The sequence below is a fragment of the Astatotilapia calliptera genome, chromosome 2 (assembly GCF_900246225.1).
Source record: "Astatotilapia calliptera chromosome 2, fAstCal1.2, whole genome shotgun sequence".
Classification (NCBI taxonomy): Eukaryota; Metazoa; Chordata; class Actinopteri; order Cichliformes; family Cichlidae; genus Astatotilapia; species Astatotilapia calliptera.
The window spans coordinates 7,442,734-7,460,200 of NC_039303.1; the positions used below are offsets into that span (position 1 = coordinate 7,442,734).

At 38.6% G+C, this 17,467-nt stretch overlaps 2 protein-coding genes across 8 annotated transcripts in view; one reads left to right on the plus strand and one right to left on the minus strand.

Annotated features, from left to right (window-relative positions):
• LOC113031261 (LIM and calponin homology domains-containing protein 1) overlaps window positions 1–11,091 on the minus strand; it is an 83,135-nt gene extending 72,044 nt beyond the window's left edge. For 3 of the 6 annotated variants that reach the window (XM_026183308.1, XM_026183302.1, XM_026183297.1), the window contains exon 1: window positions 10,760–11,091. In XM_026183308.1, coding sequence (XP_026039093.1) covers window positions 10,760–10,861 — 102 coding nt within the window. In that variant the 5' untranslated portion in view covers window positions 10,862–11,091. The remainder of the gene's footprint in view (window positions 1–10,759) is intronic. The other 3 variants (XM_026183310.1, XM_026183311.1, XM_026183312.1) reach the window with 2 other exon arrangements.
• A 1,200-nt stretch (window positions 11,092–12,291) lies between these two features.
• On the plus strand, window positions 12,292–14,999 carry LOC113028769 (catechol O-methyltransferase-like). Of its 2 annotated transcripts, none has more exons than XM_026179199.1 (5): window positions 12,292–12,909; window positions 13,091–13,155; window positions 13,241–13,337; window positions 14,619–14,815; window positions 14,901–14,999. In XM_026179199.1, the coding sequence occupies exons 1-5, from the start codon at window positions 12,873–12,875 to the stop codon at window positions 14,925–14,927; spliced, it is 423 nt and encodes a 140-aa protein (XP_026034984.1). In that variant the 5' UTR covers window positions 12,292–12,872; the 3' UTR covers window positions 14,928–14,999. The 2 variants fall into 2 exon arrangements, with proteins under 2 accessions (XP_026034984.1, XP_026034993.1); XM_026179208.1 differs by having other exon boundaries at window positions 13,094–13,155.
• Window positions 15,000–17,467: the final 2,468 nt, after the last annotated feature.

Genomic DNA, 17,467 nt, shown 5'->3' on the forward strand with positions numbered 1-17,467 from the left:
AAAAATATTAATAAAAATGTTTTACAGTTCCTGTACTTGATGTTGATGCTAAATGTCAGCCATGCACAAGTACTGAGCTGAACAACGATCAAAATGTTCTTTTGTAGTTTCATTTTGAATTTGGCCTTTCTTAGAGAAAAAAGAAAGTTTAAAAAAAAAAAAAAGGGCTGTGACTCATCAGTCCAAACAACAAAATTGGCAAGGCTGATGTGGAATATTAAAGCACGCCCGCCCAGGCTGTGGAGCTGGTTATCAAAGATAACTGAACATTTTTTGGAACGAGCAGCTGTCTATCCTTACATTCAGCTATCTGTCTCCTGGAAACTAGAGAAAAGAACAAAAAGGAAAGTTTCTCTGCCTGCTTGGCTTTTATGTTACTCCTGAAAACTCACAATCCTTCTACAATGAACATTAAGTGTTTTTAGAGAGTTCAGACTTAACACTTCATCAGGGTGCTGAGTGTCTGACTTTGTACTTGCCACAAGCCAACTTTCTTGGTAGGTCACGCAACAGCAGATGCTGCAAAATAGAATAGAAATGTGAGTGAAAATGGGGACTTATGCAAGAAGACACTGGAAATGATCGTATTATAGGGATGGTGAAAGCTATGATTACTGGCTTTCTAATGTCAGTCTCTATTAGGGCACTCTAGATACTTTAAGTATACTCTAAAGTGCTTGATGTTCACAGTAAGATGCTGTTATTATGTCAGTTATGTTTCTTGTCAGAGTGAGTGTGGTAAGTAACAACAGTTACCAACAGCTTCCCTGCAGAGGGTGGCTGTTCAGCCCTGGCACACAGCCGGCTGTCACTTCTTCACAGTGGTCCTTATTGTCTGTGAATGTGTATGTGTGTGTCACACTGCAGTTTAAGTGCCAGGCTGCCTTGATCTCTCCTCCTTTCTCTTTCAGTGCATGAACACACAGCGCTGACAGCTGAACAAGATGAGTATGTTCACCTTGTCATAGGCAGACATGCCCCATCAGGCAAAATAAACATACACAGAAAGCCAAAGACATCCCAAGGTAGCAGCAGATATTCTCATTGCTGGATTCTAGATGGCTGTTTAATAATTCTAACCAATTTTAATTAATATGCACTTCATTATAGGTTGCAGTGGACTAATGTCTCTGCTAGAGTATACAGTATCTAGTGAGGAGATGAGCACACCCTGGATAGATGGACAGTGCATTACATAATTCTGGCATTAAGTTGGACACGTGAGCAGGTCATAAGACAGTCTCATCAAATGTGAATGTAACAAAGGTTAAAGAGGCCTTGAAACACTTTGGCATATTAAAATATTCTAAGAACTAAAACAACCTTAGTTTTTTCCCCCCATTAAGAGCCAAGAAGCTGATTCCTAAACCTAACTTGTCATTTCTCAGATGACCCACTAGCTATTAACGCTTGGAAAAAAAAAAAAAAAAAAAAAAAAAAGACTAAACTAACTCCCAAAGGGTACACCAAATAAAATATCAAAAAATAACAAACACTACATGGATACATGGAACAACAGCACCTTGAGGCGACTGTTGTTGTGATTTGGCGCTGTATAAATAAAATTGAATTGAACTGAATTGAACTGAACTGAACAGAGCAGAGCCAGCTCAACAAGGCGATGCTAAGCTGTAAATCTGCACCTAAAATACCCTCTTTCAAGGACACTCCTGTTAAAATTTTGAACAGGGGGACAGGAACAGCTGGCTTGACAGAGGAGCGATACATGTCTGTGTCCACCATGAAAAACCATCATTAAACAGAATTACACTCTTACCATTAGCACACACAGATTTACCTGTGAAACATCTTCACAAACCAGAAAGTCATTCAGTCGTTATAACTTTGATGCCTGAGAACCTATAAAGACACTGAGTAAATATAAGCTGCTATTGGTCAAACTGGATAATGCTGCTTTCACCAAGTGCAACGACTGACATTATTTGAATATATTTGGCTGTGCAAATGAAGTACCTGCAGATTTTAATAGATAAGCTGAACCTCTCTGCATCACATCAGCACGTTTCTTGTGTAAGTCTGCTCTGGTAGATACAGCCTTAAATATCCACTATGGAAATTTATGGAAGTCCATGTGAGAATGGAAAATTATCCATAATGTTAAAATAATGATAAAAAAAAAAAAGTAGTATCTACTTGTGGGGGGAAAAAACGAAAGAACAAAAACAGAATACACAAAATTGAATTGACAGAAATAATACATGCGAGAGAAAATGATTGTTATACCAACAAAAAAGAAAAACTCGTTGAGTTGTGGCTGCAGAAGCATGTTTTTATGATGTGTCCTCCAGCTGTTATCATGACTAAGCCAAGGGGGGGTGGCATGGAGTCCAACAGCAGAGGAATAACAGTTATCTTGGCCCCGATTCAGTAGATATCAAACAGCCTACATATTCTTGATGTCCTACCCAAGTTTATTTGATTAATATGGCAGTGTCTGGTTTTCAGCTAACCTGAAACCTCAGCATGCGTAGCCACTTTTACAACAATATGAGAACAAATATACAGGGATTCAGACACACTGAAATGGAAAGGGGGTTAATCTGTCATCTAGTTGAGTAAACCATCATGTGATCACCTCCCACTCTAAACGTGCATGTGTTTATAAAGACCCATCTGTACCCAGACTGAAAGGCATTTGCTGAGAACATTATAATTTCATTACCATCTGGATTTTTGTTTAAAAAGGTATACATGTTTTTGCTAACAGTCCATACTTACGGATATATACTGCACAAATCCACATGAAAGCTAGTGATTATATCTAAAAACACTATAGTCAAAAGATACACCTTTCCATTCATAAGTGTGAATGGAAAAGCCATCAGTCAACCGCTTTCAAATGTGTAATTCCTGCTACTTCCTCTTTCACTAATGTCACCATGTCAACACACCAGTTCTCAGAAGGCTTTGGCTGTGGTTAAGAAGATCATAACCACAGGATTAGAGATCGATTAGCATCTTACCGACAGGGATTTCTCATTTGTGTCAGTGACCGAAGCGACTGCATTAAACTGTCAACACTACAGAATCCAATCTTGTATGGGAGTAGTAACAGCCATAGCTCAGTGCTGCATGTTAATTATGTTGTGACTAGCTTAATCAGTGGCATTTCTAATGCTTCTCTGTAAGCAGTGTAGGCAGTGTCTCTTTGACCGTTTAAAACACTGTATACTACAAGCAGTATTCACCCATTTGTACAGCATTTTTTTCTGCCCAACAACACTTCAACAAATGCACTGGAAGACCTGGAGATTGAACCATAAGCGGTAATGCCCCTAAATGATTATTAAAACCTCCTTAACAAGAATTCTGAAAATGTTCATGCAACTACTTCATGTAACAAAGACTTGGTTGAGTTTTCTTCTATATCTCTGCCCTGATAGTTTCATGAAAATTGTTCAAAACAGCACATTTTTTTTAATGTAAAAACTTCTGTGTGATGACAGTGACTAGCATCTTGAAAAGGCTGTATGTATGCATGCCTTGTGCATGCTTCACTTAGACCTTTTACTCCATGTCAAAAGGATAAAAGCTTTGACTCTTTCCACTTGGGAATCTGTCTGTAATAATACTTGCACTTGAAAACAGCTGGCCTATAATGGCCTTTAATTTCCTTACATTTAATTGAAAGGCCATAAAGGATAATAAAATTAAAGCAACGGTTTAACTTCTGTCTTATCTATGATTACTGATTATGATTTTCTTAGTACATTTTATCAAATTGGAAAAAACAAACTTTATTATCCTCCTGAAATAACACCTCATCATTTAAGCTTTACAGTTAGCAGGTCATGTGGTAGACTGTCATATCCTTAAGGTAAGTGATGAAAGGTACTTCCTCAATATAGCCTGAATCCTTCTCTAACAGAATACTTCCTTCCAAAATTACATTCCTGCATAGCTTGTAGTCATAGTAATGCATGGCAGGTACTGCAAAAAAAGTGACAAGAAAACTAAACATATCTCAGTCTGTTTTGCAGGAAAGAATGACAATGACCACAAACTGGGAATGACATCATGGAATGATACAGGAGAGTACAGACCTTTGTCAGGCAGCCTTTCAAAACAGCCTGGGGCCACAGAAAGAAGATACTTGGATCAAAATGCCTAAAAATGCCAACAGCCTCTGGGAGGCCAGATTCAAAGGATTTCCATCTTATAGTTCAGACAGAAGAAGAGAGAGCGGGACTTAATAAGAGCTTTTTGTCACTATGAAAGACAATGATGGCTTCTCCATGTGTACCTATCAATAGCGTTTGTGTAGCAAAAAAACAAAACACTCTGAAGTGGCTAATCCAGACTGCAAAGAAATCCAAATAATGATGAATAACAACTGGAACTTCGATATGCATCAGTCTTAAATAGCTCTCAACTGCCTCTCTTCTATCAGCCTGTGCTGGCACTGCAACTAAGCTTCTGCCTTGGTTCCTTTTGAGATCAGGCCCACATTTAATAATCAGTCCTAAAACCTGTTGATTATGTAGTGTTACAAGCACATGTTGATGTTCAGTGGCAAAATAATCATGGCTGGCTGTATCTGCAAAAAAAGGGTTAAATTCCAACTTCGGGCTGAGCAATTTTGTGGTGTCACCTTTGGCACCAGTACCAGCTTTCTTTGGTGGCAATATATTGAACTACTTCCAGACAGGACACTTGCAGCAGCACTGCATCAATGGAAAAGGTGTAAGAGATGCAGCAACACTGTTCCCAAATTTAAGATGTTCCATTGATTACTTTATCAACATATTGTATAACTCAACAGAAGCCATTTCTTTGGGTCTACAAAAAAGTTATGCTGCCCTGGTAAACATTCTTATATCATGCTATCACACCATAGGCTCTTTCATTTTATTGGATGGGATAAATATTAATTTGGTTCACTTTAAAAACACCTTTTGGCTGTTTTGTTCCACAGAGTACTCAGAATTTCATTCAAATCTTTCACAGTCTTACAAGCTAAATGTTTTTTTATTCAACACTACCATCATAGTCTAAAAAATAATCTTCTGAAAATTTGAATGATCCTCATAGCAAGTTAGGCATCTTAAGAAGTGTGTAGAGACTGTTCTCAGAGGGCACGATCATCAGTATTTAAAACTCTTTAACAATTATAACGTTCTTTTTCCCCGCCACTGTCTTGTTTCATGTTTTCCTTGCTGTTTAACTCAACTTTTCCGTAGCAAACACCAAGAGCTGTCATCAAGTCTGGTCCCGTTTGGCATTTTAACTTGATATACGGCATCCCATTCCAGTAGGATTAGTTTGGCTCTCGTTGTCAATCAGTCACTATGTAAACATGTTTGCAGTCTAGTCTGTATTGGATGCCTTCCATTGAACCTTTGCACAGGACTTATCATGCCTTTGCAAAATCTTTTGTTATCATTTCAAAGAACACCACCATAGATACTTGTTCTAGCTGAATGATATTTTGCAATTTTGTGCAGGTTTGTTGAATAGCATAACAATGAATGCATTAAAAAAACAAAAACAAAAAAAACCCACTTTCATCCAAGTTCCAAGGTAAAATACCACTGCAGATACATACTGCAGATAGTTGGTTAGGATTAAATCTCCACTGATGTAATATCTATACTGTAAAGATGTTCTGAGGACATTGATTAGACTGCTGATTTGTCTGACCCAGTAGCATTTTCCCAATTCCATTTCACAATGGAATTTTATTATTCTCAACTGCTTAAACATGTTATGACTTAGGCAGTAGACAAGAGAGAAGAGACTCTAAACAAGTTGAGACAAGTGCTTGGAAAAATACCCAACAAGCACTTCATTAGTAACACCACATGCATACATCTAATCAGCCAATGACATGGCAGTTACTTAGTGAATTTAGGCAAGTAGACATGGTCAAGCCAACTTGCTGAAAAATATCCAGTGAGTAGCAGTTCTCTGGGTGAAAAATCCTAGCTGTTTGAGCTAATAGGAAGGCAACATTAATCAAATAACCACTTGTCACAACTAAGGTATGCAGAAGATCATCTGTGAAGCAACAACATGTCAAATCTACTGCTGTAGCAGATGGGTGAAAGCACCAGGGGCCATTCCTGTCAACTGTGGATACAAAACTGAGGCCACAATTCATGAGGACTCATGAAAACAGGATAATAAATGATTGGAAAAATGTTGCCCGTCTGTTGAATCTCAATTTCTGCTGTGACATTTGGATGGCAGGTTCAGAATTCGGTGTAAACAATATGGAACCATAGAACCATCCAGCCTTGAATCAATATATGGGAGATATTTTCTTGGCAGACTTTGCGCCCACTGTTATCCGATGAGCACTTATTAAAAACTACAACCTACCTGAGAATGTACATATGTTCTGATGGGTGTATCCAGAGTCCAGGATTATGTGGTGTGATGATTGGAAACCAGTTTTAAATCATCCAAAATGCATGATTTTACCATGTCAATATGATCACAAACTCTCAGGAATGTTTCCAGCACTGTGTTGAATCTATGCCATGAAGAATTAAAGCAGTTCTGAAATCAAATGAGATGCCAACCCAGTAAATGTCAATGTAAAGTCCATGTTGGCCTTCCAAGTTTTGCAAATATGTGGACCCAGCTGTCTTTCCAGTTTATGTAGGTTTTGTGCTAAACAGTACAAGACAAGCTCTCAGGTGATGAGGGGTAATTGCCAGTTTACATAGATTACTACGAATTTTTTACTGTGTCTAACACCTCAAGAAAAACCACCCACCACCACAAAAAAGAATCAGTGAGATAATCTAAAGCACTTGGATTATTACACTCCATCTGCCGAAGTAAGCTTTCTTTTCTTGGCAACTTTTTATTTATTTTTTCCTCAAATTGTTCCAGTGGACACTCTTCATGTTCATTTATCAGCTGAATGTTTGTCTTCAAACATAAGGAGAGTGATGGAATTACGCAACTCTGGTATTCACTCATAGTTACACTTTGTTTTGAATTTGCCAGCAGCAAAGTACTCCTCAAACACTGTTAAGAAGGAAGCAAATTAATCAAACTAAAAAGAGGCCTCCGAGAAAAAGACCCAGTCAGATAATATCATCGGGGCTCCATTCACACAAACAGCCTGTGGCTACATGACAGAAATCAATCAACTTAACCAACTGAAAGCTTTCGCCCTCATCAAAGGGCTCGTCAGTCTTCTGAAGTTCAGAGAAGCTTAAACACCATTATTGGAAACGGCGTTACTGACAGATGGTGAGAGGCTGCCACTTTCAAGGAAACAATAAGTGCAGGTGTGAATGCTTCTTTAAGATGTTGGATTTTTACTCTTGGATGCCATCTGATAGGACTTCGTTGAAGACGCGTTAAAATTGAACAATACAGATTTGCTGCTTTGAAAAAAAAAGAAAAAAAAAATCTAAATTATGCCTCCCTCCCAGTTAAACATTGCCTTTGAGCATAACTGTGATTGAAAAATATACTTCAAAATATACGTCTGCTCGTGTTTTTTCAGGCATGTCGCCACTGCTGTTCGAGATTGTTGAGCATGAACTCAAGAAAACATGTGACAACATGATTCATTAATCTTCCCTTAAAACATTTTCTAACACAAATGTGTTCATTAAATATTTACATGTATCACAATTGATTTATTTTCTTTTACTACAAAAGACTGTTTTGTTTTCTATCTAGCAAAATAATTGCCAGTGCAAGCCCCCCCATGTCACAACATGCAGGAAACATTAATTTAAGTATACAATAAATGCACAACATGGTTATGGTGCTTGCATCAGCAATCAACAGAGTAAAACCCAACACTGAGCTATAAATCAGTTTACTGTTAATGCATTTTTGGTGGGACCAGCAGAACAGGCTGACACAGAGGCATAAATCTGGAATTCAACAGCAGTTTCAAGGACCTCTGTATGCTTATTGAGTGCAAAGATTTTAAAATAATCTCACTGGCTAAAACAAACCACACTTGAATACAGCTGCTCTACAACATAAGAAAATAAATAAAAGTATATCACTCTATATATTTGGACCTAAAATAGTACAAGGAGGATATTAAGAGCTCTGCAAGACAAGTCTATCATCTGGTCTAACAATGAATGGCATTGTTAAACAGGGTTTACTGGTGGAATTTCATGCCTTCTTAATGGGACTATCGGTTATGTTGTGCAGAAGTCAGGTTGGGACACAGCTGACGTCCCTATTTGACACCTGTTAGAATTAATATTATTGCAAGAACCAATCAGCTAAGTAAAGAGAAATGACAGTCCATCATTACTTTAAGAACTGAAGGTCAGTCAGTCTGGAAAACTCCAAAAACTTTGAATGTGTCTCCAAGTGCAGTCGTAAAAACCATCAAGTGCTATGACGAAACTGGCTAACATGAGGACAGCCCCAGAAAAGGAAGACCAAGACAAATTCATCAGAGTCACCAGCCTCAGAAACCGCAAGTTAACCTCAGATCAGAGCCCAGATAAATGCCACACAGAGTTCCAGTAGCAGACACATGTCTACATCAACTGTTCAGAGGAGACTGTGGGAATCAGGCCTTTATGGTTGGTCCCATCATTTATTTCTTAAACAGGACAGTGACCCCAAAAACACCTCCAGGCTGTGTAAGGGGTATTTGACCAACAAGGAAAGTGATGAAGTACTACGCCAGATGACCTAGCCATGGGATGAGATGGAATCGCAGAACAAGTACTTGTGATCTCTGGTAACTCCTTCAAGACTGTTAGAAAACCATTTCAGGTGACTACCTCTTGAAGCTCATCGAGAGGATGCTAAGCGTGTACAAAGCAGTAATCAAAGCGAATGGTGGCTATTTTGAAGAATCTAAAATATAAAACATGTTGAGTTATTTCACACTTTTTGTTTACTACATAATTCCATATGTGTTCATTCATAGTTCTGATGCCTTCAGTGAGAATCTACAATGTAAATAGTCATGAAAATAAAGAAAAACCATTAAATGAAATGATGTGTCCAACCTTTTGACTGGTAGTGTATATATACAAAAATTATAAAAAACAAAAAGCAAAAGCTTAGTTTCTAAACAGTGGTGAGTGGTTGCAAAGGTGCACAAAACAAAAACCACAGGTCTTAACAGTCCCTTTGCTTTTTTAAAAATTTCTATCTGACAATTCATGTCAAACAGAAAACCTTTTTTACAACCTCTAGCCTCAGGCTCGGATATTATATAGGACACAGCAGTTGAATATGAGCAGTTATTAGAATCTGGACTGAGGTTTTGTGTTGCTGTTTTCACTCTGGATCTAGTGAGTGGTCTCTTGTTCCTTGAGGTTACTTAAGGACTGTCACAGGTGTATGTGGATAATCAGTCCCCATGGGGAAAGGGTGAAAGAGAAAAAATGCAGGAGTGGTGTCACTTCACTCTCACCTTTTCAGCTTTTGCCCCTAATCCACCTTGGAAATTCTAGGTCAATAGTGGCTTTTTAAAGATGTGATTTGAGCCTCTGAGGACTTTGGAACTACTAAATAGGCCTGTAATGGCGCCTGACACGCTTAAAGAGGATCTGTCACTTTTAATGAAGTCAATGACATACGCAGGTTAGTCAGTGTATTAAAATACCAACGGGCACAGAAGTAGTAAAAAAGGAAGTTTCACTTCATATTACTTCCTATTAACTATGAGAAACATTACCACTAACTTTTGTGCTGTTTTGTGTGTTTCAGGTAGTTTTTCGTTGTTTAATTCAAATGTTAATCTGAAATTTAAATCTGGTATTATTGGCCTTAAGGACCAACACAAAGGTGCTTTAAGAAACTGATGTGATCATTCCAAAAAAACAAACAAAAACACTGATGCCCTTCAGAAAAAATGTTTAAAAAAAAGAAAAGAAAATCACAAATCATATCATCAGCACTGACAAAAATGTTGTATAGAGGCCCCATAATCCCAGTCTACACCCCTGCTACCCTGAATCACAAACTTTAGAAAAAGCGCTGTGCCACTCCGAACTGTTATCCCTTTATGGAAACACACAAAGTCACGCCTGCACTCGACCAACATGCAAATTATAACCACCCAGTCATCAGTGTTTTGAAGCCTGACAGGAGGACAGCTCACTGCATGATGACAAAGTCAAACGCAATGGGGGCAGGCAAGTGTCGTGATTGAAATTCTCTCAGAACAAAACCTCGTTTGTGTGATTATTGTTCACCGGGCTCGCAATGAGGCAAAAATCCATTCCACATGATGCATTCATTGTTTGCAGCCAAACACGCACCAGGCCTCATAGCGACCAAAGCTACTGTACACAGGCCCTCACCAAAAAACAACAGAAAGCCTTCTTCAACATTTAGGAAGGTCTGGTGAAAATGCGCACAAAATAAATAGCCAGTGTCACTTGGAAGAATTCTGTATTATTGCAGATAGGAATGAATTATCTTTTTCCATTTTATTTTGAGGACAGTTATTTTAACTCATATGTACTGATAATTGTTAACATAATAATAATTTAAACAGCTCATACTGACATAATATGCACACCTGCAAGGGAACTCTAACCCATCCCGGGGACTTCACAGGAACACAGTGACGATGTGTTTTTAGGATCTGAGTCAAATTACTGTCACCTTTCAACAGGTGACGAAGCAATAAAATAAACTGCCTTTTAAAGGGGCAGACGCTGCAGGTACAAACCAGTAACTAGGGCCATGCGATGACAACGAAACACCTGCGCGAAAGGGAAGGAAAGTGGTGGAGAGGTGACACAGCGTTTGGGCTCGCTGCTGGTACTCCGTGACTCACCTCTATCCATTTCTGCGCCTCCAGAAACGCGGACTGTGCGGCCGACTCGTTCACGGGGTGATGCTGATGAGACTGTCCTATGTCTGCAACCGGACTTGCCATTGGCGAAGAAGCTGTGTCCTGCAGATATGTATGAAAGCAGCTTGGTGCAGCGTTATTCCACCGAAATTGGTCGTCAAATGCGTCGGCCAGTCTGTTTTCCCCTGATTGTAGAAGGTGCTGTAGCAGCAGCAGCACCGGTAAGACGGACGAACCAGTTGCTGCTCCCGTATCGCTCCTGTTAAGAGTATGTGGGCAAACAACCAGCTTCCAAGCCAGAGAGAGTCGTCAAACACAGGAATTCCGGTGGGAAATCTCAGAATAAAAGCTTTAGTGGATGACCAGGAAATTCAAATTTATCAAAAATAATAATACAGTCCAGTAAATTGAGCATAAACCCACCATCAAATTGCATTATTTATCGCTATTAGAATTATGTATTTATATTCCAGCCTACTTCTTTTCAATGCTGCAAGAAAATGAACATTGTTTCTGAGAGTAATCACAAACTGATATGATTGACAAATATCTCACTTTTAACCAGGCTTAAAGGGAGAACTCTGTTTATGCCTGTCCTGTAACTGTTCAGTCATAATTTCTACATCCCACCTTTGGCTGACAGAGTTCAGTGCTACACTACAGTCATTCAGGGTAAGGTAGCATGTGTTTCTCAAAGATAAATATCCAGTTACATAGATTGATTCACCATATACTAACCCAGCTTTTGAAATTAAATTAAGTCAAAAAAAAGTCGCAGTCCTCTTTCTTAAGAAACATAATGGCAATCAGAAGTAAACATTATTTCATTATCATTATTTTGGCAATGCAAACCCAAAAAGTACATATTTATTTACGTATGTATGATTTACACATCATACATATGATGCATATGATCATATGATACAATGTTTCATTTTGATAGCATTAATGGTTCAACAATATGTTGCCAAGTATGTTTCATTTCTTTCTAGAGCTGGTCATCTCCATGGTTACAGCCTTCCATCCACGCTATGTTGTGTTTGCTCTTATTTTGATGGCACCGTGCTTTGCTTCCGGTTATAATCCAGCAGTTCTAGGTCAGCTTGATTCCGCTGGACTGATGGACTTGCACACTGCAGTATGATTAGCTCCAACGACCAAAAATACACAGAGCAGCGCCGCTTCACCGGCAGCCAACGAGGGCAGCAGCACGCTGGGGAGCTCACACCCACTTTCATTATGTGGGGCAACTTAGAAAAGAGGAAGTGCACAGATTTCGAGCAAAGGCGCCTGAAACTGAGGGCCAACATTAAACTCCAGATGCTCATCCATTAACATAATTTTCCATTAACAAAACTCTACAGGCTCTATGATATAATGTATTCATATTTATCAGTTTAATTCTGTTACAGACTTCTGAGAATTGTGTTAGTCTTTAAAAAAAAAAAAGAACACTTTTGTAAATATAAGCAAACGAAAGTTCAGCAATGTTTCCACGCTTTTGCAACTGTTGGGTTATTCTCTTTTCACCTATTTTATTTGTTTGTCAGAGTTTTCCTTAAGGCAGTTCTACTTCTGCCATATCAGTGTTTGAAATGGAAGTTGTAACTGCTCAGTACTACCAGCTGTCCACCTGGAGCCAAAACAACCAGCAATGAGTGAAATACCCATCGGGAAATTATTTATTCGTCAAATGGCAGATTCCGCACAAAAACATTTGGAGTCGCATCCCATGCCTTGTATACTTTGAGACTTGTCAGTTCCACGACGACCCTTGAAACTTTTCAAAGCCCCACAGACTCTTTTTTCCAAATGATTGCTGGCATTCTTAACCTTCATCTCTGCTGACCTCTTGTGGAAAAAAGCAGTGGTGCAGACAGAGAGGAGGAGGAGTTTCCCAGACAGCACCATCGATTGTATGTTCTTTTTGTAGTTTAGGTGCACTCACCACGCCTGCTTCATGGATGCCACCAAACAGTGTTGTCTTTCGGACTTTAGTCATACAGAGAGTCTGTAAGAGAGAGAAAAAGTGATCCGTTTATGCTGACCACCTGCTTGACTTCCACAAGAGGCAAGATGACCTGTGTTTGACAGGATGGACTCTGATCCTGGACGAGCAATATTGAAATTTGGCGAGTACTGCTTTATCCATTCATTCATCAGTTTTCTATCCGTTATCCAGGAGGGTAAGCAGGGGTGCCAAGACCTTCCTGTCTTCGGCTTTCCCTGGGGGTATTATCCCCGAATGGTTTTACAAACCAGGGAGCGTGTATAATACATACATATAAATACAAACGTGCATACTCTATCCAGCAGCGTGTCTCTGTTTGTGTCCCAAGCCTGAAAAACCTGACCAGGGATTGGGAGGCGTCCACAAGGTATCCTATACAGGTAGCCGAAGCATCTCAACTGACTTATTTACTCCGAGTTGAATGAGCTCCTTACCTAAGATCATACAACCAGACACCCAGCAGCAGAAGAACCTCATTTCTGCTGCTTATCCTCACGGCCTGCTTTAATGCAAGCAACCTGTGGGCAGGTTTGAAGTGGAACGGTCAAGGTGAGTGTACGGACATAGGTCTACCATTTAATACTATTTTTTTACTCATTTTGGATGAACAAATGGATTTTATTTCATTACTTAAAATGCTATTTAACAAATTTTAATTAGCTGCGTTAATAGTTTCAAGGACTTTAAAAACTGAACTAAAAAAAGAACACATGTTTATGGATGTGATAATGGTTATCATTAAATATAATGAATAAAGAATGTAGGCTGTACTCATTTATTTGTTTATTTTTATGCAATGATGCAGTAGGCTACAATTATCGAATAAGGCCTCTAATAAAGATGATATTTTTGCAAAAAAGTTTGTGAATGCTCGCGTTAATAAATAAGATGCAGTCTCTTTTATTTAGATATACAATTACATTTGCAACTTGATGGTAAAATAATAAAGGTTGTGTAATTTATTTACATGATAATGACATCAAGACCCCGTGGGGCCCATTGCCTTTTCTTTTAAGACTTCTGAAAAATATATATATTTTTTTTCATGCTTTTGGATATTTTCCACTTCTGTCAGAGGAAAACAATAAAAAGTAGCAGTCATTAGCTCAGTTTCTACAAACTATGTTGCTTTTGCAGATGTTACGTCCCTCTGCAGCCCCTAATCATCTCAATGTTTTCAGCTGGTGCTAATTGGCCACACCTAGTCAGGTGTGGATAAAAGCATACTGAGGCAAGTTCCCTAGGAGCTCACTTGTCTTTGCCTTGGTGGCACCAGCCATTTTAGCCAACCTGGTATTCCATTATAAGATAAAACCTCTTCTCACTAACACTCTGGTATTAATCTCTTTTTTTTTATGTTGCGGTCTTTGAGCCGGGTCGTAACAGCAGAGCATTTCATACCACAACATCTTGCAATTTTACCCAACTTGCTTATGCTTTTTTCCACAAAAGTCAGAAATATAACACCTTTCTTTGAACACTGAGCATTTAGCAATGCAATGGTAAATCGTGAACTTGCTTTAAACCTTTTGATTTATTTAATTTTCTTTCATTTACTAAACATTATTAGTCTGCAATTACTATATTTTGCTAAAAAGCAAGTTTGGCTGAAATGGCAGCAGGTACCTACCTTTGGTTTAGTAACCATTCCCTTAATTTATTATGTAATACATTTTTGTATTTTATATTCATTAATATAAGTTATTGTAATGTAACTTATTTATTGGGTGCATATGTTCTACATTCCACAATGTCAAAATGTTCCAAAATGTCAACTATACTCCCTGGTGTGTGCAAAGGAAATAAAGTTTGTTGTTCCTGTGGATTCAGGTGAGATACTGGATGACGTAGTGAAAAGTGTCCGCCCTTTGTGGGTGCTGGAGCTCAGAATGCACTGTGGCTACAGCTCTGGCCGTCTGCTTCGTCTGCTGCCCCATGGAGGCAGACTGATCACAGTGGTGCTGGACCCAGTCACAGCAGATCTTGGAGAGGAAATCATCCTGGTGGCAGGCTTCAAGCAATCCCAGGTACAGTGAGGACTCTAAACCAGAATATGATTAAAATATCTCTAAAAGATAACTCTCTATTACTCACTTTTCCAAACCTCCTCAGTTCCAGGTTTTTACCCAGCTCAGCTGAGGCCATCCCAACATTAAATTCTTTCAGTGATGGCATAAATCTGGTGCTAATGGACCACGATTCCCAGCAGTACCTTTTAGATCTGCTGGCCTTGGAGAGAGAGGAGCTCCTCTGCCCATCTGGCTGCACTGTGCTGTTGAATAGAGGAATCAAAGAGCCGACGATCTCAGAGGAGTCCTGGATCACACCAGAGGAAGAGTCGATTCCTACTGCATCAAAACTGAGCATCCATTTATGATGGAGATTTTTTACAGGAAGGGAAGTACAAAGGAAGTCTGCAATGGCAAAGTTTAGCTAAGATGTGGGTGTATTTTGGGGGTGTTAAATATTTCATAATCTCTAGTATGACTCATAAGGCAAAGAACTGCAATTTTGAGAAAATTTTATTATAAATAAAAAAGTGATATTAATCATCCTATAAGTCTGTCTGTTCTCAGTATTTCAAAGTCTCCAAAGATATTACAGTTTCCTTTGTGGCAGAAATAAGAAGCATTTGTTATACTTTAAATATGATCTACTTTACTTAAGCTTATTACTTCTCTTCATTTATTTCTTTTCCACATCATAGCCCCCAAAAGACAAATGACTACCTCCTATTGTTTAGCACATCCCTAAAAAATTCTTAAGGTGCTTACACAACCGCCTCGCCTCAACAAAAGAAACAAAGAGAAGACATTACCTGATGTACTGCACAGACTTACCACTTGGTGGCACTCCTGCCTTAAAAAGATAACAACCTAGACCCTGAACTGTGTTTGTTATGGAAAGCGTTTAAAGGTGAATGCCACCCATTTTGTTGTAAATACATGCATATTTATTTTGCTTTAAATTGGAAATTTAAGCCTGGCATTAATACATCCACTTTATCTTTAGTGGGGGTTTTTTTGTTTCATGCGTTTTGACACATATTTCCTCCGTTGATGAGCTGAATTTCTGTGAAAATTTAAGCAAAAACAAACAAGAAAATGAACTCAGTTGTTCTTTTCCTCCCTTTTCTGCTAAGTGACTCTAACGTCTATCAAGATTAACTGTTCCACCAAACATCTTAGATGAGGGGATTCAGTGTTTTTTCTTCTGTGCAGAACTCAGGTGGACTTTAATGAATTTGTCTGTAATGATGTTACTGAGGCTTTCAACGCAGCTGGAAAGCCATTACATGGTTTAGAGACAATTTAGTGCCTGATATAAATAAATAATATTTGTGCAATAACGATTTAATTAAATGCAATATTTCCCACAGCCTCAGGGAGGGTCTAGATTCTAGGTCGCAACTGTTGCACAAGAGAATAATGAATGTCGCAATATGTAAAATTATAAGAAGAGAGCTTACTGCAGTTAAAGAGAGACAGAAAATGAGAGTCAGGGGAAGAGCAGTGAATGAAACTACTATTATGCTACCCGTGTTCCTCTCACCCTAACTGGTTGAAACCAAAGCCCTAAGCTCTATCCAGTTTAACTGTTCACTCTTAATACCGAGAAAGAGCAAAACAGGTAATGGGGCAAGCCTCATTAATACTTAATAACCTCATACATAGATGATACTTTTCTTTATACCACAGGAAAAGTCATGATTGCGTTTGCGGATTTAGACTTTAAGGAAAAACACAGATTTTCAGGAAACTCTGACAGCTTGCAGATTAATAAATGTTTCTTCATCTTTACTATTGTGCATTATTTATCAGTTTAATGTTCTCTGGTTAACATGGGTACAACTATTGTTATTATTTAGCATCCTGTTGCTTCGGGCACACCATCAGCCAAAACAATGGTGAACATTTGATGAATGCTGCAAAAATTACACATATCTGGTTATTTCCTTTTGCCTTGCATTGCTCTTGGCTAGGGCTGTAGAAAGTGGTATATACCCTTACTTTGTACAAGTAAATAATTTATTGACGGCTCAAATGAAAACGATTTGTAAGTACCGTGGATTGAAAAAATGGCATTTCATTGGCTGAAGTAATATAAAAACAATAATCTAACTTGCCCGTCAGATCAGACCCTGTTGTTTATCCACTAAAGCGAGTGTTTTGCTGTGCTATATATTGTACTGTTCATTAGTTCAAGCTAACTCTAGCCTCTCTAAGCCAGAAGACAGCAATCTTAGGGTGAGTTTTACATCCTGAAATGAAACTCCGTCCATGAATGCTCCGACCTGCTGATGTTGACTGCAAGTTTTGCCCTGATGTCGGTCCCATTTCGGCTTTGCTAGATAAAACAAGTTATCTTCTTGATAAGATCAAGTCCAATTTGGCACTTGTGCAAGTGAGCAAACTGACAAATTTATCTGGGATCAAATAATTATTTTCTCCACTGTAAATAATAACAAACAAATGAAATGGTCATTCCCCCCCTAATTCATGTACACCCTTTTGGGCCTTATGCAGATACCATAGAGTCACAAACTGGTGGATTTGCAAACCTACATTTGTATTTTGCATTTTAGTCTTTTAAGTTGATATTTGCACATTGGCTCTTTTTCCCTTAACAGCCCATAATGCACAAAGAGATAGTGGTTTTCTTCATACTAGGAAGGATTT

Coding starts and splice junctions, on each gene's coding strand:
- LOC113028769 (XM_026179199.1), top strand. CDS start 12,873: ATGGACTCTGATCCTGGACGAGCAATATTGAAATTTG. Junction 13,338..14,618: donor TTTGAAGTGGAACGGTCAAG/GTGAGTGTACGG, acceptor CTGTGGATTCAG/GTGAGATACTGGATGACGTA. Junction 14,816..14,900: donor CAGGCTTCAAGCAATCCCAG/GTACAGTGAGGA, acceptor AAACCTCCTCAG/TTCCAGGTTTTTACCCAGCT.